General features: G+C 36.1%; 1 protein-coding gene and 1 long non-coding RNA gene across 4 annotated transcripts in view; one reads left to right on the top strand and one right to left on the bottom strand.

Moving 5' to 3' along the window:
* The window catches only part of LOC111760988 (uncharacterized), a 65,742-nt gene that overhangs the window by 1,896 nt on the left and 39,263 nt on the right, over positions 1-24,583 (bottom strand). The window contains exons 3-4 of one of the 2 annotated variants that reach the window (XR_002794489.3): positions 11,045-11,191; positions 2,520-2,585 (exon numbers count right to left, since the gene is read on the bottom strand). This is a non-coding gene — a long non-coding RNA (uncharacterized lncRNA). The remainder of the gene's footprint in view (positions 1-2,519; positions 2,586-11,044; positions 11,192-24,583) is intronic. The other variant, XR_009180387.2, reaches the window with a different exon arrangement.
* PCMTD1 (protein-L-isoaspartate (D-aspartate) O-methyltransferase domain containing 1) overlaps positions 1-24,583 on the top strand; it is a 76,657-nt gene that overhangs the window by 26,954 nt on the left and 25,120 nt on the right. For both annotated transcript variants that reach the window (XM_058275522.1, XM_004479838.4), the window contains exon 2: positions 10,070-10,496. In XM_058275522.1, the coding sequence (XP_058131505.1) occupies positions 10,190-10,496 (307 nt within the window). In that variant the 5' untranslated portion in view covers positions 10,070-10,189. The remainder of the gene's footprint in view (positions 1-10,069; positions 10,497-24,583) is intronic.

The raw sequence follows: 24,583 nt of genomic DNA, 5'->3' as shown, positions 1-24,583 counted from the left end.
TTTAAAAGCTTTGCATATTTTTTATTACTTGTGCAGTTGAAGATAATAGTGTTTTGTCACCTGCCCATTTAAAAAAAAAGGAATGTTTATTTGTAAATACTCCTTGTAAGTCATATGTTAACAATTGTTTTTCACAGCTTGACATTTTTATTTTAATGTCTTATGGTGTGGTTTGTCAGATAAAACACTTCATTTTATGTAGTCAGATTCTTCAATTTTCTCCTTTATGATTTTATGCTTTGCTTTTGTACTTAGAATGAGTTTATATAACTAGGAAGTTTTAGGATTAGGGTTCTAACCTTGAGCCCATACTGTATCACATGATCCCTTATTTAAGCTTAATTTAAATTTATTTTGAACAGAGCACTTTGTTAGAATATGACTCATGGGTAATTAGATATACTAATATTCACTCTACAGATTATCCTTCTCAGCAATATCAAATGGGCAAAGTAAAATCAAGTCACATTTCTACTAATACAAATCCTGTTGGGTTCTGACCAAAATTTTACATTTGTTGGGTGGGTATCATGACTCACCACCCTAACCTATGTGGATTCAGTCTTATATATTTAATAAATTGAATTATGTAATTTTTGTCAGGAGGTTGAAAATATTTTGTGAACTTTTCCTGTGAAGAGAGTGAATAGCTTGCTAACGAGAATAAAAGTAAAATAGTCCAGAAGAAAAACACTTCAGATGATTTCACCTCTTTGACTTTATATTTTCTGTAATAGTTTATTTTTTGGCCTTTTTTCATTTCAGTCTCCAACAGACTGTTATGTCAGGTTTCTGTAATATTAGGTCTTATCAATAACTGAAATATTGAAGCTAAGTAAGAAAACAATATTTTTTTAAAGAAGCATTATAGTCACTTAATTTTAAGAAATCTTGATTTCTCTCAGACTTTTCTGAGTTAAAAATATTTTGTTTTAAAATTTTTTTCTAGGCTGCATCTCCCATAAATATAGTAGCCACAATAACAACAAAAATAGCTAAGTATAGCATTTCTTATATAGCCCTTCTTACATTTCTTTAAAAATTGAAAGATTGTTAGCAAAATCCTCAAATCTGAGGCTCTTAATCTATGTAGAATTGATTTTATTAGCATGAAGATATATAGAACTTGGCATACTGATGGTGTATGCAGATATGGATTTAGGGTTGTGTTTATTCATTGTTGGCCGTATATTTAGATCTCTTAGTAAAAGTGAGAGGAGCACTTTTTGGAGGTACATGAAAAATTATCATCTCATATTCTCTACGTAAACTTGAATGGAAATGTTTTCTGTTGTTCCTCCATCTTTTTGAATTCATTTCACTGCCCAGGTAAGGAAAATAGGATAATTAAAATAATTGGGGAAACGGACAAGAAAAGAAAAGGCATAGGAAGCAACACTGGAATAGTGGAATTGAGAATGTAACTGAAAAGCTTGCATTTGTGAATACAGGTGTGTTAAAATGTGCCAAATATCACAAAATGATATGGCTACTTCTAAGAAAACTTATTTTGATATTATAAATTTATTTGTAGTAATGAGTTGGAAGGATGAGGAAGGAGGCAATCTTGCATTATTTTGAGACAGTGACTTAAACCAGTTAGTTACCTGATCAGATGAAGTTTCTAGAGTTCAGGGGAATATAGAGGAATAACATATACCTGAACGTTGCTGTGGCCAGTGTGTACAATCAAATTTGAAACTGGAAGGAAGGAACTTATTCAACTACAGTGTTTTATACTTAGTTGACAGTTACTTATTAAGTGCTTGCTAAGACCTTCTGACAGTGAGGGATATATTGAACAAATATAATAGACATTATTTTTGTCTTCAGGGAGATTATAGTCTGGACAGAAAAGATGTGGAACCAAGGAAAACTATACAAGACAGTTAATTTTTGCTGAGTTATATAACATGTCTTCTGTTAGAGAAAAAAAAAAGGTTAAGAAGGGCAGAAGTGAGGAAGTGAGATTGAATTTAAACTATCAGAGAGATAGTGCTCGCTTCGGTGGCCCATATACTAAACTATCAGAGAGAAGTTTGGTACCTGATTTTACTACTTGAGCAGCTTGTCCTTCTAGGACTTCTAGCGAAAAACACTGCATTGTCCTTTTTTCACATTGAGTTTTCTGTTTCTGTTAACTTATGTGTGAATGTGTATTCTTTTCACTTCTGGAGACTCTTCCTTGGTTTTTCTCCTCCTTGACCTCTGTAATTCAGGATTTTACATTTTCACTCTTTTGGTTTATGTTTTAAGAAAGCTGGTAAATGGTCATTTCACTAGAATTCAGATGTAGTACTCTTTTGTTTTCCCTTTTTAGTCGTAGGTACTTAAATATGAAAGTGTAAAATGTGCCCCATTTGTCATAGAAGTGAAGGAAAGCTGGCATTTATTGGACAACGATATGTTAGGAGTTTTATATGAAATATGTTGTTCAATTTTAACAAATTTTTGTTGTGGTTGTTATTATTCCCATTTCATAGATAAGGAAACTAAAGACAACTGGTTAAATAATTTACCTGAGGCTGCACAGTTGGTGAATGATGACATAGGGATGCTTTTCTCCCACTATTTTTCCTTTGGAGCTGAGAGTATTAAAAAGAAGGGAAAAATGAGGAAAAGTTGATTGAGAGAGAAAAAAAGATCTGAATTGAATGCCTCTTTATAAGAGTTAATGAAAAGTTCACTTTTGAATTATGGGTCAGGACCCTCTGTGGAAACTGTATTATTTATGGAGGGTTTTATAGCTTGGCCAACTTGGTTTGAGTTGTGGCTCTGCTACTCAAGAGCTTGAGGTCCTTTGGTGGTCTCTGAACTTCATTCTCTTTATCAGTAAAATGACGTTAGTACCTCTTCATAGGATTATGGTGAGAAATTAGAGGCAGTGCTTGCTGTGTAGTAGATAAGGAAATTACAGAGATAGGTTGATGCTTTTGGCAACTGAGTCGTGAACTTTTAAAAATAATGGATTTGAAAGTTGAACGTATTGTTTATTTGAAAGATGGGTATACCTTAAACGACTTGAGGCTTACTGTAACTCATTAATGATTAGTTTTATTTAAGAATATTTCTGGTTACTGAAATACCCTTATTGTATGATTTATTCATTTATTCCACAGGCATGTATTAAGCCAGACACTTATAGCTTCTGAGGATACAGCAGTGAAAATTGACAAAAATTTCTTCCTTCATGGAGCTTATATTCAATGAGAGGAGTTAAGCCTTTCCTTCCCTTTCTTTCCTCCTCTCCCCTCCCTTCCCCTCCCTTCTCCTTTCTCTCTCCCATCTTTCCCTCTTCTTTCATAGTTATGTATTTATATTTCATAATATCTGTTAATTAGTCCCATCATTGAGGGAAAAAAAACATTTCTCAAGTGTAGTTGCTTCCACACACAAGGCAGCCTTGGTCCATGAATCCCATCAAAAGCTCTTCGAGGGCATGAAGAACATCCCTTTTTTTTCATGCTTTTAAATAGTGAAATAGTGTGTTTTCCTTAGGGTCACTGTCCCCCAAAGCAAAGTGAGCTTTGTCCTCACCTTTGCAGTGAAAGGAGCAGCAAGGAGCATTGGCTGTTTGCCACTAGTTGCTAAGAGGGAAGGAAAGTGAGTCAGCATTCATTCTCTGTTCTCCTCCTACTCTGCGACATCTGTCTGCCATCTGTTTGCTTCCCACCGCCTTTGAGTTGTTTTCAGCCCTTAACCTTCCACAAAGCATCTCCCTAACCTGCCTAAAATACACCGTAATTTTGAACTGGGCCTGCAGCAAGTATATTTAAGCCACAAACCTAAATTTTGAAAAAAGAGCAAGCAACTTTTTGGAATACTTTGCAGATCTTTTCAGGTGTTCATATGTGAATGAGTGCTTTGTTTTCTTTGTTACTGCTTCTCCCCTCCCCTCAGGGAAATGCCAGGGAATGAAATTGTGTTGTTGAAGTAAAAATATGACTGCCTTCTCAAACAGACATGACTACTTAAATGGATCAGTTCTTTAATCTGTTCTGATACTCTTTTTCTGCCTTTACCTTTTCTTCTTCCCCTCAAATTGCTTATTTTACTTTCATTTTTTAAATGCAGGACTTGAAAATTCCTAAAATTGTTTCTCCATAGAAGACAAAATGGCTGGAGTGGGAAAGTAAAGATGTGGTCAGAATACCAGAAATGCCAAAACATGGACAGTCCTTCCTAGATAGTAACACAGGTGGTGTTTAAAAGTGCAGGTCTGATTTGTGCTAAAACAGCAGGGAAACTAGAGCTGCAGGAACTTAGAGATGGTCTAATTGAGCCTTTTCATCTCAGGTGGGGAAATGTAGTTCTGGGAGTTGCCCAGAGCTGTGCAGCTATGTTACTAAAAAAAATCAAGGCCAAGATTGAAGCTCTGGTCTGGTATTTGCCACTTTTTCGTGACTAAGACCTAATATGCTGACTTTTTAATACTCAGCTTTACTTTCATAAAAGATGATGTCTTATATTTCAAGTCAAAGGATTATTGTTGAATTATGAAAATATTCACTACAGGTTTTAGATTGCAGGCTCCCCAAATGGGCATCAATTATAATTGATTAAAATGCCAGTGCCCATGAGTGGGACCATTTGCATCCCGGTGCATCCTGCAGTGGAATATCCTACCTCTAGATTTTGGAAGAATATTTGATGGCATTACAAAATGCTTAATATGTATAAACTGAAAAATTAAGCAGTAGAACTGAGTATAATATTAATATTGTGTTAAAACAAGCAAGTTGATATTTAGAAAGTAAATAACAGTGGTTCTTTGGATTATCAGTAAACATTTACATTTTAATTTTCTACAAATAATCACACTATTGTAATTAAATCCATAAATATTATAAAAATGTAATTTAGTTTATAGTAATTCTTCTGCCAAGTTTCAAGAACAGTCTGTATGCTAGGAAGACCTGTATATTTCAAGCTTTGTGGTGTAAATTTTTATCTCCTCTTTTTTTCCCTTGATTTTTCTGCTCTAGACTATTTTATTTGATAAAACTTATTTTTATTCCTGAGAAATTGTTCTCCATGTGTCTTTATTGTACTTCATCTGGTCTATATACACACATACCACTTTTATTTTTATCTTTACTTTTTCAATTTTGTTCAAAGAAAGTGCAAACAGTTTAAAAGTCAGGTGGTATTACAAGGAATAAAACCAAAATATAGCAGTTCTTGGCCTCTCCCTTTCTGCCCCTAGGCCACACTACAGAGAGAGGTAACTTAAAACACAGTTCTTTCATAAGGTGGTTACTACCACATTGATAACTAAGATGTTTCTTCTTCTTCTTAATCCACTAATCTTTTTTTTTAGATTTATTTTTTATTTATTTCTCCCCCCCCCCCCCCCCCCGCCAGTTATCTGTTGCCTGTGTCCATTTGCTGTGTGTTCTTCCACGACTGCTTCTATCCTTATCAGTGGCACCAGGAATCTGCGTTTCTTTTTGTTGCGTGTCAGCTCTCCGTGTGTGCGGCACCATTCCCGGGCAGGCTGCACTTTCTTTCACGCTGGGCAGCTCTCCTTACAGGGCGCATTGCACTCCTTGTGCGTGGGGCTCCCCTACACTGGGACACCCCTGCGTGGCAGGGCACTCCTTGCGTGCATCAGCACTGCACGTGGGCCAGCTCTACAAGGGTCAGGGAGGCCTGGGGTTTGAACCGTGGACCTCCCATGTGGTAGGCGGATGCCCTATCCATTGGGCCAAGTCCGTTTCCCATAATTCACTAATCTTAAACTGCATTTACTTCTGTTATCCTAGATGAGATTTTTGCTCCTATGCCCACCACTCCTCTCTCATCCTGCCAGTGTGGTTAAATGAATATTTAAATTAAATATTTAAATTATTTAAATTGAATCAGCAATTATGCTTTCACTACTGTGACTATGTAAACATTGTTACCCAAAGGTCAAGTAAATTATTAAAATACATTCACTTCTACAGTTTTGAGTTTTTCGTAACATCCTGTTTTAAATGTGGCATCCTTGATTTCTGAAAGCCTTCAGAGGCTCCCCTTTTCTGCAGGAAGACACTGTATTTGATATGCAAGCTTCCCTGGCTCCTTTCTGTCTCTCTAGCTCCACGACACACTTTGTGTCTCTACTTCAGTTCCCCTCTACTATCTGTAGTATCTTGATGTGTGCATTGCTTCTGTTGTCTTTGTCTTTGCACATGCGGTTTCACATACCTCAGCCCTTTTCCTCTCTCTGCTTTCTGGGCTTACTGAGGCTTCATCTCTTTTAGTAAATCCCCTACTCCCTCCGTCTCTCCCTCCCCCAGCAATCATCTGGGTTGGGGCCCCATCACACCCTTATTTCGCCACCATAGCTCTCCTTGTACTGTTTTGTAATTGACTATTCATGCCAGCCATTTTCCAGATGTGGTCTGGGTTCCTGGGGTCCCAAAGGTCCTTTCAGGAGTCCAAGAGGTCAGATACTGAGTTTTTCTATTATAACATCTGAAAACACTTCATGTTTGGCAGAGCAATGGCTTGTGGGGAAAATAGTCACGGTGTAACGCTAAAAACCTTCTCAATTTAGTATCTTTCACACCAGCAAAATTAATAGTAATCCTAATAAGATTTCTAGTATAGTTACATCTCTGTGAATAGATTTGCACCCAGCACCACAGGCAGTTTTTTCCATCTCTAAACACTAGGGGTCATCCTCCTCTTTTGAGAACTGGGCCTTGTAGAACAATTTCCTTGGTGTGGGTATCATTTTTATCAAATTTTAATGTTAACCTTGATGTAGCCTTCTTCATTAATCTGGTTTAATTCAGGAAGAAATGTCTTAGAACATATTCATATACATTCCTAGCTCCCCCAGATAACTTGAAGCCACTATATCAGTCTCTGATTGCCTTATAAGAAGGTACTCTGCATATTTTCACATTTTTGCTTGGTCCTCATAAGTTGCTAAGGGTATCTCTTTAATATGAGAAAGCACGTTCCTTCCTGATTGCTTTAAAATGTGAACATGTGCTGTGAACCAGCGCAGCATTCTTTTTTTTTTTTTAAGATTTTATATCTCTCCCCTTTCCCCTTCACACCCCCCCACCCCCCCACCCCCCATCGTGCTCTCTTTGTCCATTCACTATGTGTTCTTCATCTCCTCGCATTCTCGGCAGCACTGGGAATCTGTGTCACTTTTTTTGTTGCATCATCTTGCTGTGTCAGCTATCTGTGTGTGTTCAGTGCCACTCCTGGGTAGGCTGTGTTTTTTGTGCAGGGCAGCTTAATTTGGGGCACACTCCTTGCGGGTGCAGCTTCTTGTGCAGAGGACATCCCTGTGTAGCACAGCACTCCTTGCGCGCAGTAGCACTGCATGGGCCAGCTCACCACACAGGCCAGGAGGCCCTGGGTTTGAACCCCGGACCTCCCATGTGGTAGGCAGATGCTCTATCAGTTGACCCATGTCCGCTTCCCAATGCAACATTGTTATTATATCCACATCATTACTGTATATACTGTTTAAGCAAATTTGTATTAAAGAAACATGCAGTGTAGCTCCTATTCTAGGAAACCTTTTTTTGACTACCTCCTTCCTGGGTACTCTTGCAGTTTTCTGTCCAAATCTGTCTTTCCTACTAGACCATTAGGAAGGAATCTGGGAGATCTGGTTTCTCCTTCTTGTGCAGCCATTTGTTGATAGGGTGATGTTTTTTCATCTTCCTGATTACCTGGTCTCGGGGTTTATTGCAGTAGCTCTGAGATAGGTCTTCCTGTACACAGACGTTGGATGTAAAATGGATACACAGTTGTCCCTCTTCTGTTAAAATCTCTGTTGCTTGCAGTAGTTGTTCATAAATTAGAGTAGAATCGTGGGTCTCTAGGGACTCAGGATTCTTCTGAAATTATATGTAAAACTTCTGATTTGTTCTTTTCTTTTTTCATTTTAATATAGAGAGGATCCATAAATTTGATTAATGTTCATAAGTTCCCACAGACAGACAGATACACAAATGAAAAATCGCTGACCTACATGTAAAAGGTTATTTATGGTTCAGAAATGTGCCAACTGCATTTAACTTTTCTAAAAGCATCTTGTTCTCTCTTGCTTTGATACCAGCTATCTTCTTAACCTACAATTTCCTTACTCCTTTTAACTGTACTACAGTTTTATGCCTTTAGGGAAGCTTCCCTTGATTTAGGATCTCACCCTCTGCTTAGGTTCCTCTGGGCTCCTACAGCAACAGTCACATCAACTGCAGCATTCTACCCCTGACATGTTTTCCTACTTGAAACTGGGCACGCTAGCTTTCTTATAGGCTTATTGTAATTTTAAAGTAAGGAAATATACTCAGCTCGGAGATGGTGCTGTAAACTCTTTTTTTTTTTTTTTTTTTTAAGATTTATTTTTATTTATTTGATTCCCCTCCCCTCCCCCGGTTGTCTGTTCTCTGTGTCTTTTTGCTGCGTCTTGTTTCTTTGTCCGCTTCTGTTGTCATCAGCGGCACGGGAAGTGTGGGCGGCGCCACTCCTGGGCAGGCTGCTCTCTCCTTCGTGCTGGGCGGCTCTCCTTACGGGTGCACTCCTTGCGCATGGGGCTCCCCTACGCGGGGGACACCCTTGCGTGGCATGGAACTCCTTGCGCGCATCAGTACTGCGCATGGGCCAGCTCCACACGGGTCAAGGAGGCCCGGGGCTTGAACCGCGGACCTCCCATGTGGTAGACGGACGCCCTAACCACTGGGCCAAAGTCCGTTTCCCAGTAAACTCTTGTACTTTTAAAATTGTGCCTCTTTTTTTCTTTTGAATGCGGTCGGGGTGGATCCCACCAAGTTTGTATACATGAGTTTAAATAAGTTGAATATAATTGTGACGTGAGTTCCCAGTATATCTTCTACTCAGAAAGTTCTTAAGGAGATCGTAAGAAAAGACAAAGAAGACAAAGACAGTGATAAGCCCTGCTGAGCCCCAGCAGTGCCAAGGTCGCCTGATTCTAGGGGTCTGAGGACCCTGAGATGCTCTAGGCCCTTATTGCCTTTCTTTTCTAAAGTTAAGGGTGGGCTATAGCATTGCCAGGGTAGCTGTCATTAGTCTTGATTTAGGCCATAAATATTTTATTCCTCACTTCTTCCTTTCCTGATTTATTAGTTAAAAAATAATATATGAACTTATGAGTTTGCTTATTCACTCTAGTTGAAGTAAACTTAAATTCTGTATTCACTGTTATGTATGGAAATTCTTAGTTTTTTCACATTGCACTTATATTTCCATTCAAAGATGCTGGGTCTAATTTTTTAAAGTAATATTTTGTATGTGTGTGTATATATATGTAACATGTTTCAGTGTTTAGACTAAAAAGTTGTTATACAATTTGTCATCCTATTGTTTGTCATAACAAGGTTTTCCCAAACAAAAGAATATTGATAGGTGTGTGTGTATATATATATACATATTCCCACCCCTCCCAGCATGTGAGTCCCTTTGTCTTTACAATTTGTATCCAGTGTTTGGGTGCTATGTTATTCTTCCTGTTAACATTTTGAATTTATGTAGTACATTTTGGAATTGTTAGTGGATTTTAAAATTTGAATTTTAATTCCATCATTTAACTCATAACATGAAGCTATAGTATTACATACTATAAAGAAAGCCCCATGTGACTTAGTGATTAAGAGGATGGATTCTGGAGTCAGAAGTCCTGGGATTAAATCATTACAGTGTCATTTTGTAGAGCAGTGCTGTCTGGTATGGTTGTCAGTGGCCACATATGGCTATTAAGTATTTGAAATCTGGAAATTTAAACTTTAATTAATTTAAATCTAAGTAGCCATGTGTAGCTACTGGCTGTCACCTTCGACATCACAGTACTAATGACCTACTTCTCTTTGTCCCAGTTTCCCATCTGTAAAGATAAGATGATAGTTAGGCTACCTTATGGAGTTGTTACAAGAATTAAAGAAAATAATATATTTATGAAACTGAACACAATGCCTGGCACAGAATATGTCCTTGAGCAATGGTAGTTAATTATAATGATTATTATATATTTACTAAACTGGAATTATTTTTCTTTTTACCGTAAGTTTAAATGTTTGTTTTTATTCTTCCCTTCTAGGATTAATTTATTTTTGGAAATCAAGTGCAATATTAAAAGGAAAACAAAACCAATGTTGGAAGCCATTTCTGCTTATTTTATTATTTTTTTTTAAATTTATGATTTGATTTGAATACTATCATGGGAGGAGCTGTGAGTGCTGGGGAAGATAATGATGACTTAATTGATAACTTAAAAGAAGCTCAGTATATCCGCACTGAAAGAGTGGAACAAGCCTTCAGAGCTATTGATCGTGGAGATTACTATTTGGAAGGATACAGAGACAATGCTTACAAAGACTTAGCCTGGAAGCATGGAAACATACATTTGTCAGCACCTTGCATTTATTCTGAAGTTATGGAAGCGTTGAAACTTCAACCAGGATTGTCTTTTCTTAACCTGGGAAGTGGCACCGGATATTTAAGTACAATGGTGGGCTTAATTTTAGGTAATTCTATTTTTGTAAAATTCTCTTTTTAAAAGCTGAGTTTGTTACTGTATATGATTTACAGGGTTTGTAATTTTGTGTACAATACATGTTTGAATGTGTATATTTAGAATAGTAATCTTCCTTATTTAAATGTGGACATATAAAGCAGTAACCTTTTCTTAAATTCTCAGCCCTGACCCTGACAGCTACAGGTCTCTCTTGCATGCTATCTTGGGCTTACAATAGCTCTTGGAACTGTTCTCCAACACTCAGCTGCTTAAAATTAAGCAGCTGGTAGGCAGGCAACTCAGAAGTATTATGTACTCTTTTTAGGTAAAGTGGTCTTGCTGCTTGCATAGAAGTTTAGTAGTTAATCAGGTCCCTTTTAAAATACAGGCATGCCTTGGAGATATTGTGGGTTCCATTCCAGACCAATGCAATAAAGCAAATATTGCAATTAAGCAAGTGACAGTTTTTTTCCCAGTACATATAGAAGTATTTTTATACTATACTGTAGTCTTTTAAGTGTACAGTAGTATAATGTCTAATAAAAATAATGTACATACCTTAATTAAAAAATGCTTAAATGCAAAACAGTGCTGACCACCATCTGAGCCTTCAGCAAGTGATAATCTTTTTCTGGTGGAGGGTCTTTCTTAGCTGTTGATGGCTGCTGGCTCAATCAGGGTAGTTGTTGCTGAAGGTTGGGGTAGCTGTGGTAATTTTAAAAAATAAGACAATAATGAAGTTTGCCCCTTTGATTGTTTTTTCATGAAATATATCTCTGAGCGTGTGATGTTATTTGATATAGCATTTTTCCCAAAATGACTCCCTTTCAAAGTTGGAGTCAGTCCTCTCAAACCCTGTTACTGTTTTATCAGCTAATTTTATGGAATATTCCAAATCCTTTGTTGTCATTTCAACAGTGTCGATAGCATCTTCACCAGGAATAGATTCCATTTTAAGAAAAACTTTTTTTTACTCATCTGTAAGAAGCAATTCTTCATCTATTCAAGTGTTATAATGAGATTGCAGCAATTCAGTCACGTTTTCAGAGTCCACTTCTAGTTCTTGTTCTCTTGCTATTTCTACCACCTATGTCTTGAACCTCTCAACATCATCCATGAGGATTAGAATCAACTTCTTCCAAATGTTTATTTTGACCTCTTGTTATGAATCATGAACGTTTTAATGGCATCTAGAATGGGAATCCTTTCTGAAAGGTTTTCAGTTGACTTTGCCCACATGTATCAGTTAGAAACACTATTTATGGCAGCAATAGCCTTATGAGATGTATTTCTTTAATTAATAAAATTTGAAAGTTAAAATGCCTCTCTGACCAATGGTCTGCAGGAATGTTGAGTTAGCAGGCATGAAAACAACATTCATATTGTTGTATATCTCCATCCTAGCTCTTGGGTGACCAGGTGCATTGTCAACGAGCAGTAGTATTTGAAAGGAATCTTTTTTTTCCTGAGCAGTAGGTCTCAGCAGTGGGCTTAAAGTATTCAGTAAACCATATTGTAAATAGATATGTTGTTGTTTAGGTGTTGTTCCATTTATAGAGCAGATAGAGTAGATTTAGTATAAATCTTAAGTACCCTAGGATTTTAGGGATGGTAAATGAGCATTGGCTTCAACTTAACAAGAGTGTCAGTCTGTCCTTTGAAGCTTTGAAACCAGGCATTGACTTCTCCCTCACTATAAAAGTTTTAGATGACATCTTCCAATAGAAGGCTGTCTCATTGACATTGAAAATCTTTTGTTTAGTGTAGCCACCTTCATCAGTTATCTTACCTAGATTGTCTTTGTATGTTGCTGGAGTTTCTACCTCAGCCCGTGCTGCTTCACCTTGCACTTTTGTGTTAAAGAGACGCCTTCTTTCTTAAACTTCATGAATTAACCTCTGCTAGCAGACTTTTTAAATGCAGTTTCCCCACCGGTCTCAGTCTTCATTGACTTGAAGAGAGTTAGGACCTACTCTAGATTAGGCCTTGGCTTAAGTGAATGTTGTAGCTGGTTTGATCTATCCAGACCACTAAGCTATTCTTCATATCAGCAATACAGGTTATTTTTTGTTGTTGTTTTGCTTTATCACTCATGCTCACTGAAGTTGCACTCTTAATTTCCTTCAAGAACTTTGTCTTTGTATTCAGAACTTGGCTAAGTGTTTGATATAAGAGCCCTAGCTTTCAGCTTATTTTCTTGGCTTTTAACATGCCTTCCTCACTAAGCTTAATCATCCTGTCTAGTTTTGTTTTTTGTTTTTTGTTTTTTTTTAAGGTGGTACTGGGGATCCAACCTGGGACCCTGTACATGGGAAGCAGGCTACACTGAGCTACACCTGCTCCTCCTTTTCTGGCTTTTGATTTGAAGTGAGAGATATGTGACACTTCCTTTCACTTGAATGCTTAAAGGCACTGAAAGGTTATTAGTTGGCCTAATTTCATTATTCTTGTGTCTAAAGGAATAAGGAGGACCATGGAGAAGGAGAGAGATGGGGAATGGCCAGTCAGTGGAGCAGTCAGAACAGGAACATTTATTGATTAATTTTACTGTCTTATATGGTGGGGTTCGTTGTGCCCCCAAACAATTACAGTAGTAACATGAAAGATCATGGGTTACAGATCACCATAGCAGATAAAGTAATAATGAAAATGTTTGAAATATTTTGAGAATTACCAAAATGTGACACAGAGACATGCTGTTGGAAAAATAGGACCAATAGATTTGTTTGACACTGGATTGTCAAACCATCAATTTGTTAAAAAAAAAAGCAATATCTGCTGAACAGTAAAGAGAATTGCAGTTAAATGAGGTATGCCTGTAGTAAGGGAATTGTGCTTTTTTTTTAAATTGTTGGAAGGACAGGATTATGTGCGATACAGAAGGTATGGCGTTGGTAGAACAAAGCAGGGGATTGTAGGAAAATACAGAAAATAGGGAAGGATAATGCTCTTTAAGTATATATTCAGTGCCTCTGTCAGCCATTGTTTCATGTACTGAGTGTACATTATTAGTGAACAAAGAGACAAAGATCAGTGCCCTCACGGAGCTTCCTGGGTACATGCTACAAGTACTAGGTATTGTTTAAGCACACTACATGTGCTTATAATTTCATGAAGGATGTACTATTATTCCCTTTATGTAGGTGAGGAAACTGAAACCCTGTGGTTAAATAACTTGCTTGAAATGACATAGCTAGTAAGCAACACTTGGGAAATAGGGGATGCTAATGGAAAGTGTAGAGGAAAATCTGATAAGAGACTTTATGTTATGGGGTGGAAGATGAACAACCATGAATTTTACTGTTCCTTTTAGTCAGTCCATATGCCATATTGACCGAATGCTACTGTGTGTTAAGCATTAAGGTAGAGCATTAAAGCCCATAATATAGACTTTCTCAAGTTCATGGACTGATTGGAGAAGGGGTAGGATGGCAACATAAAATAAAGCCCTCATCTAGGGTGTTACATGATGTTTTTTGACAAATATGCCTAAGTTATGGGGATGGGATTTTAAAATTCATTCCTAAAGTGTTAGGGAATCAACAGAGGATTTTAAATCATAGAAATGACATATACTCTAATAGAGTGAGTCTGTGTCCCAGTTTGCTGGGGCAAGCTTGCTTTATATCTATCTTGTCCTAGCATCAGTATTAATAGTGCTCCCTTTTCATTCCCGAAAGTGTTCCCATTTGAACATTAAATTATCTGGTCATATTATATGACTTCTTAAGGCATTTTTTAGACCTGAAGTTCTCCTTTCCTACATACTAGCTTGTTCCTTGCAATCTATTTCTTAGATTTATGTGTGGAAAAGAAAATAAGTCTCCTTTCATTCCACACCTGGGTCAGTTCCTGATACCTAGTAACTGCTCAAAAATGGTCTCAATTTTTACCAGTAAAGAGGAATTTAGACACTTTTAAGTTTTGTGCTTCTCTCCGTTCTTAGATAAGAATTTTTCAACAGGTTGGAACATGCAGGCATTTGTCATTCCTGTTATGAGAGTGTTTGAAAACAGAATCTCAAGGGTTTGAGCCAGTCTCCAAGTCAAGTAAGTTAGTGGTGGAGGGGAGGCAGCTTCTTTTGAAAAAATGAGAGTTGTCTTTCTGGAACCAGTGTATTCCTTCATACCAGCTATGGCAGCTTTATGCTGGAGTCCAGGCCCCTACGGTATCTGGTCTGCCAGCCTCAGAGCACCTATTTTATTCTGTCTACTACTTCTCCAGCATCTGCCGATGGCTCCTGCATAGGGAGGTCATGCTAACCAAAGGCCTACATTTCCATCAGGGGGGTGCTCATAATTAGCCACATTGCTAGCAATGAGTTCAACCTCTTAGAGTTGATTCCTAGTCCTAGTCACTAAGAGTTTAGATTCTTGTGACCAGATATAGTCAGAGCTCAAACTTTATTGTATTTTGAATGTATTTAGTCAATTCCAGAGGGCAGTGTTGGGAAACAGAACCTGCAGAAATGATCCACAATGCACTAGAAGTTTTCCTCCTGTACAAGGCTCTAGGGAGTCATGGATCTTTAGTTATGCTTATGAGCATGACTCTTGGATACTATGCCAAGATTTATCTCTGTCCGATCCTCCTGACAATTAGCACCAAGATATAGCTCCTCTCCTTTTGATTGGAAATATTTATTTGGTGAGAAAGATAATATTTTCAGGAAGGAAAGGCAGAAAGAACAGAATCTGTAAAAACAAACTAACTAATTTAATAAATCTTGGATCTCCTAAGCTTCTGAGGAGGCTTAATCTCCACTCCCCACACCTTTTGGTTTATATTTTGTATGTGTTTAAATCAAGGAGGGGGAAGATACATCCATAAAAATCACTTAGGACTAGATCAAAAGAAGGATGCTTATGTGCCTTTTGTGAGAATATTGAATCAGATTTGACTCCATTGCTTCACAGTGACCCCATTAACAGAAGTTCTCTCCTTTTTAAGAAACTGTATTACTATGCCTCTCAGTCATTTTTCTCTTGCAGCTCACTGAACATTTCAGTAGTATAATCTAGAGGAGTCTGGGTTACATCCAGTAGAGTGGGAAGATGTTTTTTGAGAATTCTGACTTCCATTCCAGAAACACATCTATAGAGTTTGGGCTACAGTCTAAGAGAGGTTTTTTCTTCACATTTTCCAGACAGGAGAAGTTTGGTTTATCGTAACTCCAGGAATTGCTTACTACTAAAGTACACTTAGAGTTATTCATAAATTGAATTTCTTTTTACCCCAGACTTGGGTAATTGATTATTCCAACTCCTTATATGACCCATTGGAACAGCTTTTTGAGTTTCAAATTGAAGATAATTTCTTGTTCCATTTCCTTCTCCTTAGATGTCTTCCCAGAATGAAGAATTTCACAAAGAATCTAGTATTTGATTTTACTCTCAATTAGTACTATCTTGTCTTTTCTAGGGAGTCCCATTTTTAAATAGCACAAGAAAAGAGGCCTCCCAATTACTGTACTTTGCCCTTCAGAGAGTTTAGTAAAAAATCAGAACCAGGAAGGCAAATTATTAAAAAAAAAATCTCTGATTCAGATAGGGATGGTTCTTCTCTCTTCTTTTCCATTTTGCTTAAGGATTCATTTCCATTTTCTTACCTACAATATCAAGGTTCATGCAATTTAGTGACTTTCTTAGACACTAGTCCAGTTCCCAACTTAATAGGTATGACTCTGGGGGAGACTGTCAATCATTTCAGCAATGTGGACGCCATTCCTTTGCTCCTACAGCATTAGTTCCTAAAATGTAACAATTGACAAGTTGTATACTTAACAGGAAATTTGCTGCCAATGTTTATAATACCTATAGCTGCTGTATTGCCCAGAAGGCCTGATTAGTTAAGCTGCATCTTGCTCTCATTTTTGGCCTCTATACTTTTTCTTTCTGTGAATTAAATGGTCCTTATTCATTTACACCATATTGCGTTTGACTTAAACTCTCTTTACATACCATAAAATTCCCTGTTTTGTGAAGTGTTCATTTCAGTGATTTAAGTACATTTACAGAGTTGTGCAAACATAAGGACAGTTTAACTTTGAAAACATTTGTCACCCTTAAAAGATCCTCCATGCTCAATTGTATCTACTCCCCATTCTTATCTAAGCCTCAGGCAACCACCAATCAACTATCTCCAGAGAGAGAGGCCTTTTCTGGACCTTTAATATAAAGCAATTTATACAATATATATATTGACTTACGTGTCTGACTCTTAGTATGTTCCTGAAATTGATCCATGTTGTAACATGTGTCAGTAGTTTGTTCCTTTATATTGATGAATAATAATCCATTGTATGCATATACCACGTTTTTGTTTATTCATTCACCAGTTGATGGCTATTTAGATTATTTCCACTGTTAGGCTATTAGGAATAATGCTGCTATGAATATTTGTGTACAAGTCTTCGTGTGGACATAATGTTTTCATTTCTTTTGTGTGTATTTCTCTTGGTGTATCCCTAAGATTTATTATTTTATATTCCCACAGCAGTATATGAGGTTCCCGTTTCTCCACATCCTCATCAATACTTTGTCTTTTCTGTGTGATATTTTTTTTTCTTTTTATGAATTCCAAGTTTTTTATTTTGGGCTCTGTGAGTAAATCTATTTTGAAAAGAACCTTGTTTTAAGCTAATCACATTTATGAATTGAATATAGGCTCCTGTCTCGTTAAACTGTTTAGTCCCACTTAAGCTTCTGTTTACCTTTTTTCTGCCCTTAAACACTGTATGAGTTGCCAGCACTATTCTCTTTCTTGGGTGTTTTTTTTTTGTTTTTTTTTTAAACTCCTTTTTCTGGTTGTGAAGTAGAAATCATTATGTCAACCATCTCTTTCATTGCTACCTCTGAAAATCAATACCCATGTGATTTTGTGTTTATGCATATTATTGTTGCTTATTACAGGGTGACAAGTAGTAATACAAATACCAACTATTAGAAAGCAATTCAAGAGTTAGAAATTTTCCGAAGTTATAGTAATTCTTCTCTTTATAGTTCTTCATGTTACTCTTAGAAGTTATGAGGAAATTCCCTTAATGGGTGTGTAAAGCATCTTAGGTAGTTCTTTGAGCATTTTTGGGATTAACCTCTCCCTAAGCAGGATCTTCTATTTACCAAATATATTACCTTTAGAAAATTACTAAACTTTAAAAAATTTGCTTCCTTATTTGTAAGATAATTTGTGACATCTCTATTTCCCAGTGTAGGAGCTGGCACCTGTGGAAGAAATTCTTTTCTCTCGTCAAACATTCTTTTCCAGGCTGGACTGGATATTGGTTGAGCACTTTAGATTGGAGCAAGAGCTGTTGGGCATGTGGGAGTTCTGGTCCTTTCTGGAACCAGTTTTCACATTCTTTCTGGGTGTGGTTTCCCGTTGGGTTAGCCCATTCATCCTCCTCCACTGCAGTGGCCTTCAAAGATTCTTCACTTTGTGTTGCCCTCATAAATGCTTTCTTTGTTTTTTATTTAAGCATCTTTGTAGTGAAAGGGGGAAACCTCTGTCTTCAAGTAACATCGGTATGCAGAGGACTCACAGATACCTACTTCCATGCAGCCAAGGTTTGTCTAACTCCAGACAGTCCTGGTCTTTGGCTTCTTGTACCAGCTGAGTATTTAAATGTGTGGTGACTGTATATCTCTGCTTCCCTGTATTAAAGATTCCAAAACTCTACTTCTCCCCAATTTAAGTTATTTCCTTGTCTCTCACAAGACAAAACAATTCATCAAATCCTTTTTTTCTTCTGTGATCCTATCTTGGTGAAAGATACTTTTTTTCCTACTGAATTTATCAAGCCAGAAAACTATCAGTTTTCTTCTCTCTCTTTAATTATATTTTGTGGAGTAGGTAATAAATTCTTGGGGTTCAAAATCCAAAAGTATAAAAAGCCACACTTTGAAAGATTTCCCTTCTCTCCTCCCTCTCCCCCATTTTCCACATTTTCCTCCTAACTTTACTTTTTTTAATAGAATCCTGAGGACACCACCATTATTGCATGTTTATAGCTTTGATCATTGACTTAAAGTCAGGAGAATTCTTTAGGAACACAAGAAAAATGTGTTCCATTTTAGAACTTTCTATCAAACAGCTAAAATTAACAATACATTTATTTCAGATGGAATGTATTTGTCTGTAAAATTTAGATTTATGATTACAGAGAATTACACCAAAAGTATAAGGAATTCTCATATAAGCCCACCATGCCCCCCACCTCCAGCACCTGTACACATTTACCCCTATTATAGACAGATTAATGTGGTATATTTGTTAAAATTGATGAACCAGTTGAACCAATTGATGAACTATACGCGTACATTTGGTTACCCCTATTATAGACAATTTAATATGGGACGTATGTTACAATTGAAGCGTTGCTACTAACCAGTGTCTGGTTTACATTTTGATTTACGCTTTGTGCTGTATATAGTTCCACAGGCATTGATAATCTGTAATGTCTTGTGTCTGTCGTTGCAGTGTTATACAGAAGAATCACACCATCCCAGATATGCCTTGTTCTATTCCCATTCTTCAGTCCTTTTTAGTATGAGATAGATCTGATAATTATGAGAAATATACATTTTTGTGTTTCTTATATATCATCTGCCTTGATCTTAGTTGTGACTTTTAAATTTGGAACTGTAACTTCATTTATGTGCTTTGTCATTCACTCAAAAAATATATCAGACACTGTCCTACCTGCTGAGGCTACAACAATGCATAAGACACATCTCCTACCCTTGAAATTGTGCATGTCATTTCTGAACAAACAGAAGAAGCATTATGTCATGTTTATTAGGTGTTCTTCATTTAGTTTGTAAATATAAATATTTTATGGTACTAGGGCCAGGGAAGGAGATCCGAGACTTTGTATATGGAAACCAGCGCCCAACTACTGAGCCACATCAGTTCCCCTGAGTTGCTTTTTCCTTTATTGCTTGTTTGTTTTGTTTTCAGGAGGCACCAGAGACTGAACCCCGGACCTCCCATGTGGGATGCAGGCACTTAACTGCTTGATCCACATTCATACCTAAATTTTTATTGAGTATTTATAAGAATTGATTACCATGTTGGACCCAGAATTTATTCAAGTACATCACCGGTAAAATGCAGTAGAATGAAAGCTGATGAAAATAGCTCTTTGGGAAATTGCATGCACTAAAAAGAATTTGGATCAAGATCTGAAGTTGTTTAAACTAGTTTTTTAAACTATGATTATAGGTGAATGCATTTTTCTCAGTTTATTGAAATTGCTTCACTAAAATTTAATCTCTATTTTAATGTTCCAATATAGATGTTAGATGTAGATGAAAGTTGCTCTGGATATATTAGATTTGCATATTATCAGCTGTTTGGTGGAAATATATAAATAATCTGATTGTGACATCTGTGTTTGATATTTAGGCATTTTAAACATATCGGGCCCATTTTCTCTATAACTGTTTAAACCAGCACTTTAAGATCTAAGATCAAGTGTTAAATATTTCTAAGATTCACATGTAACAACAACAACAAAATAGCGCTTATATATCCATAGGTTTAGAGGAACCTGAGAAACTTGAACTTGTTTCTGGTAACTTCCTGGAATTGTTTCAAGAGCCTTTCCCAAGCCTAGAGAATAAAAGTCTCCAGTTTTGGATATATCTAGCTATCCTTAAAATGGTTAAGATAACATGGAAAGACTCAATGAAAGCCTTAACAATATGTGTTTTTAATATACTTTTTCAGTGTGAAATAATAGGAAAACCATGAGTGATTAAGTATAATTTAATTTTAATATGTGGCAATACACTGGAGCAGTTTCTCTTAATTACTTAGTTAATGATTACCTTACCTTTTGCTGATTACTTTTTTCCCCTTTCCTTTATCTACCTTTGTGTTATTTTACGGCTCTACAGTATACCACAAGATACAGGCAAAGTAAGAAAGAATGAAACCTACTACTGTCTACTTTTTACCTGTTAATATCTCTAAATACTTCTAAAGCTATATATAAATCTTTTCAAAGATGTCTTTATGTAACTAAAATTAGTAACAATTTATTATTGTTATATATCATATTGTAATTTATTGAAGGCTGTTTTACATACAGTTCATGTCTCCTTGACTTTATACTAGTTTCATAGAAATCAAATAACTGATTCACCTACTCCCCCTTGTGGTAAATATTTAGTTTGTCCAGCATGTTTTTTATTTTATTTTATTTTTATTTTTTATCCTCCCCTCTTGCGCTTGCTTGCTGTCTGCTCTCTGTGTCCATTTGCTGTATGTTTTTATATGTGTCTAGATTTATTTATTTTTATTTATCCCCCCCCCCCCCCCCGTGGCTTGCTTGTTGTCTGCTCTCTGTGTCCATTAGCTGCACGCTCTTCTGTGTTTTCACTTGTCTCCCTTTTTTGTTGCAGCACCTTGCTGAGTCGGCTCTCTGGTGCTTGCGGGCTGGATGGCACTCCGCAGTGTGCGGGTGAGCCTACCTTCACAAGGAGGCCCCAGGAGGTGAACCCAGGGCCTCCCATATGGTAGACGGGAGCCCAACTGATTGAGCCACAGCTACTCCCCCAACATATTTTTATTTATAGTTAACTCTTGATATTAGTTTAGGAAGGCAAAGATTTAGTTACTCAAAAACAGATTTTAAAATTCGTTTAGATTGAGATTTTTAATAATAGAGGGTTTAATTTTAATAATTAGAGCCAGTGGTGTCAATCTCTGGCTGCCTCTTCAGATTACCTAAAACGCTTGGGCCACAGCTTAAAAGAGTCCATCTCATCTGTCTAGGATGAAACACAGGCATCTACAGTTTAAATCAAATTAATTTTAATCTACTTTGTAATTTAATATACTTTAAAAATTAAATTTAAGCAAATATTTATATTTAATTTTAAAATAATCAAATTATTCTAATATGCCATCAGGGTTGCGAACCATTACGGGTTATGGTTTTGCTTTTGCAGTTTAGCCAATTGTATGTATGAGAAAGGGTCCCATAATTTATAACAACCATTTGTAGCCATCTTTTATAGTGTGTGAGGCACTTTATATAATTCATATCCCATTGACTCAGGGAGGTAGGTAGGGTAGTAGATATCTTTTTCATTTTACAGATTAGAAAATTTTCATCAAATGGTAAATGATGAATCTCAGATTTTACAGTGGTAAGAGGAGGAACTGGGACTGGAAATCCAGTAATATGGTCATAAACCCACACTTTTCCTCACTACACCATAGTTTTTAGACTTCAAAGTCCTCAGTTGAAATCATTTATCTTGAATTGGTTGACAGTTACATTTCTTCCAGTAATTTATTATGAAGCTTTATTGTCTGTGGCTGTGTTCTATAAATTAGCTTTACACAAAGTACTGGAGGCGCAGAGACCTTCATTTAAATGTAGTTTGAAGCTGTCAGGTGTCCCTGGTTTGCCTTAGGCAGATTCCACCTGTCGTACCACGTACTCAGACAGCATTCTCCAGGAGCTTCAGAGCCGACAGAGGCTCTCATGACCCTTAATGTAAAATCTCTGATTATTGACTAACTGGTAGATGAGAAATGAGCTAGATTAGGTACAATTACTACAAAAGAAAAATAGTTTATAGATTTTATTTTATTGGGATTCATTATATTTGTTGTTGATCTAAATGGACTTTTTTCAGCCTTAAAAATAATTTCTAGTATTGTATAATATACTAGATTTTTTTCCAAAAACCTTTTTTAAGTAAACTTTGTTTTCTGTGTATATTTTCATTTCCTCTTCAATATTTAGCTATTAATGATAGTGGTCAACTTGTAGTATTTTCTTTTTTAAAAAATATTTATTACAAAAATTAAGTCCAGATTATTTCATAGAAAAAATTCTTCCTTCAAATTGACAAATACAAAATTAAATATATTGAAAATTATTGACTACAGAGTCAAATTTATGCTTCATCTGACCTGTTAGCAACTTTTTTTTTTTTTTGGTGCTGTTTGGTCATTTGTACCTTTCTCCTAGGATTATTTTACATTATTATTTTATTTATTGGAAAATATTATACTCAATTTATTTTTCATTTCTTTCACTTAGCCAAATTATTTTTTAATTGAAAAAATTATACATGCATATGGTTAAAACACACTGCAGACAAAAGATCTAATGAATGAAAATGTTTTCCCCACCCCAGCGCGCTCAGCCCTCTTCCTCAGAAGCAGCTATTTGTGCTTTATATTCCTGTTGTTTTTAATTCAGATGTCAAATGAGTTTTAGTAGTCAGCATTGCATTACCTTTTTATCATACATTAGCTGTGTTCTATTTGTATATCATGTTCTAAATAAATCAGATATTTGTGACAGTGCTATTTGTTACCCTCCCCAGATAGCTCCCTCATCTATCTGCTTGTTGTCTGTTACGTCCACTTGTGTCGACTTGTCTTCTTTAGGAGGCACTGGGAACAGAACCTCGGACCTTCCCTGTGGGAGGTGGGTGTCCAACTGCGTGAGCCACCTCTGCTCCCAACATTGCTATTTAAATTCTTCCTTTTGTTAATACATTTTCCTTTTTAATATTTTCATTATGTTAATTACGATTATACGCAGATTAGTCAGTAGTAATATAAAGATGTCTCCATGTTTAATTTAAAATTAAGCTTCTCCATCCATTTTTTAAAAATCACGAATTGCCTTGCCCTTGATATTAGTGTATAATGTCCTTCTACATTTGTGTTTATGAAATTGTTTGTCAAACAAATCCCTTATATATTAACTTGTCTTTTTATTTTATTATTAATTGTCCTGCATTAAACCTCTTATTATGTAAGAAACTTCTTATAACATTTTCTTAAACTTCCAGTGTTGATTTTAGAAGTTCTCACTTTGCTTTTATACAATAAGCAGAAAGCAAGAAAAAGGGAAAATAGAACTGCAGCATTTTTAAGTGAAGCACCTTCTCACTAGTCCCTTCTGACCCTGAAATCAGACTCTGTCCATTAATTAGGCCATTTGAAATATTGATTTCCAGTTTCCTTATAATATACTGTAGGGCCTTTGTATTTGATTGTATATACTTACTATAGTGCTTATGCATTTAATCTCACAGGAAACTCTGAATATGAGTAATAAGGACCTTTTTATTGATCTTTGTTTTCTTATTTTATAAACATGGTTAATTACTATTACTAGATTTCAATGGGTAATGTACATGTAAAAATCACTTATATTTTACATTGAGGGGAATACTTTAAATGGGAAAAAGGGAAATTAGATTTATTTCATAAAATATTTTCCTTATGGTATATATAATCTGCAATTATAGTTTAATTTGAATTAAATGAGGAAAACTTTATTCAGGTTTCTAACATTCTATGTGTTGACTCTTACAGAAATTCAAGTTCTTAAATTATGCAGGTTAAATACTAAATTAAAAGTTTGCCATTGTGCATGCTTCTCTCTGTTTAATTTTTTGGCATTTTGATTTGTTTATATTTTCTCTCTGAATACATCTTAAAAATAAAATCAGTGTTTTGAAAGAATAATCAAAAAGAATAGGCAGAGGTATGACAGGTTATCTGTGATGAAAAGTTATCCAAGTCTTGTGATTATCTGAGAGTGACTTGAACTGATCATTTTTATAATTAATTTTTATAATTTATTTTCTAGTTCAAAAACCCAATTTTTTTCATAAGCCTTTTGGACATTAAAACCATGATAATTTATGAATATCTGATTTTTTGTTATTTTAAAATATTTAGAGGCAAGTAGAAACAACTACTATAGATTGCATTTTTAATGACATTTAGTGTGGCCATTTCCAGTTAAGTAGTTCCTAAAGGTACAGAAAATAAGTTATGCACCACAAACACACATTTTTTTTTTAGGAGATAAATCTCCAAACAAAAGTAAAACAAAATATGTTGAGTGGGGAAAACTTGATTGGCCCAATTTCTGAAGTTCAAAAAGAACTAGCGTAACTAGATGAACTTGTGTGTTTTATTTTAATATGGACTAAGGGACAATAAGTTGTGTACAGTAGCCTTTGGGAGTGCTAAGTCCTGTCAGTGGTATTGTTAGTAAGCTGGCACCGGGATAGAGAAAGGAGGCATCCCAAAATCATCTCTTGGAGCTGA

The sequence above is a fragment of the Dasypus novemcinctus genome, chromosome 14, assembly GCF_030445035.2.
Source record: "Dasypus novemcinctus isolate mDasNov1 chromosome 14, mDasNov1.1.hap2, whole genome shotgun sequence".
NCBI lineage: Eukaryota > Metazoa > Chordata > Mammalia > Cingulata > Dasypodidae > Dasypus > Dasypus novemcinctus.
This window is presented reverse-complemented; position numbering and strand designations above follow the sequence as displayed.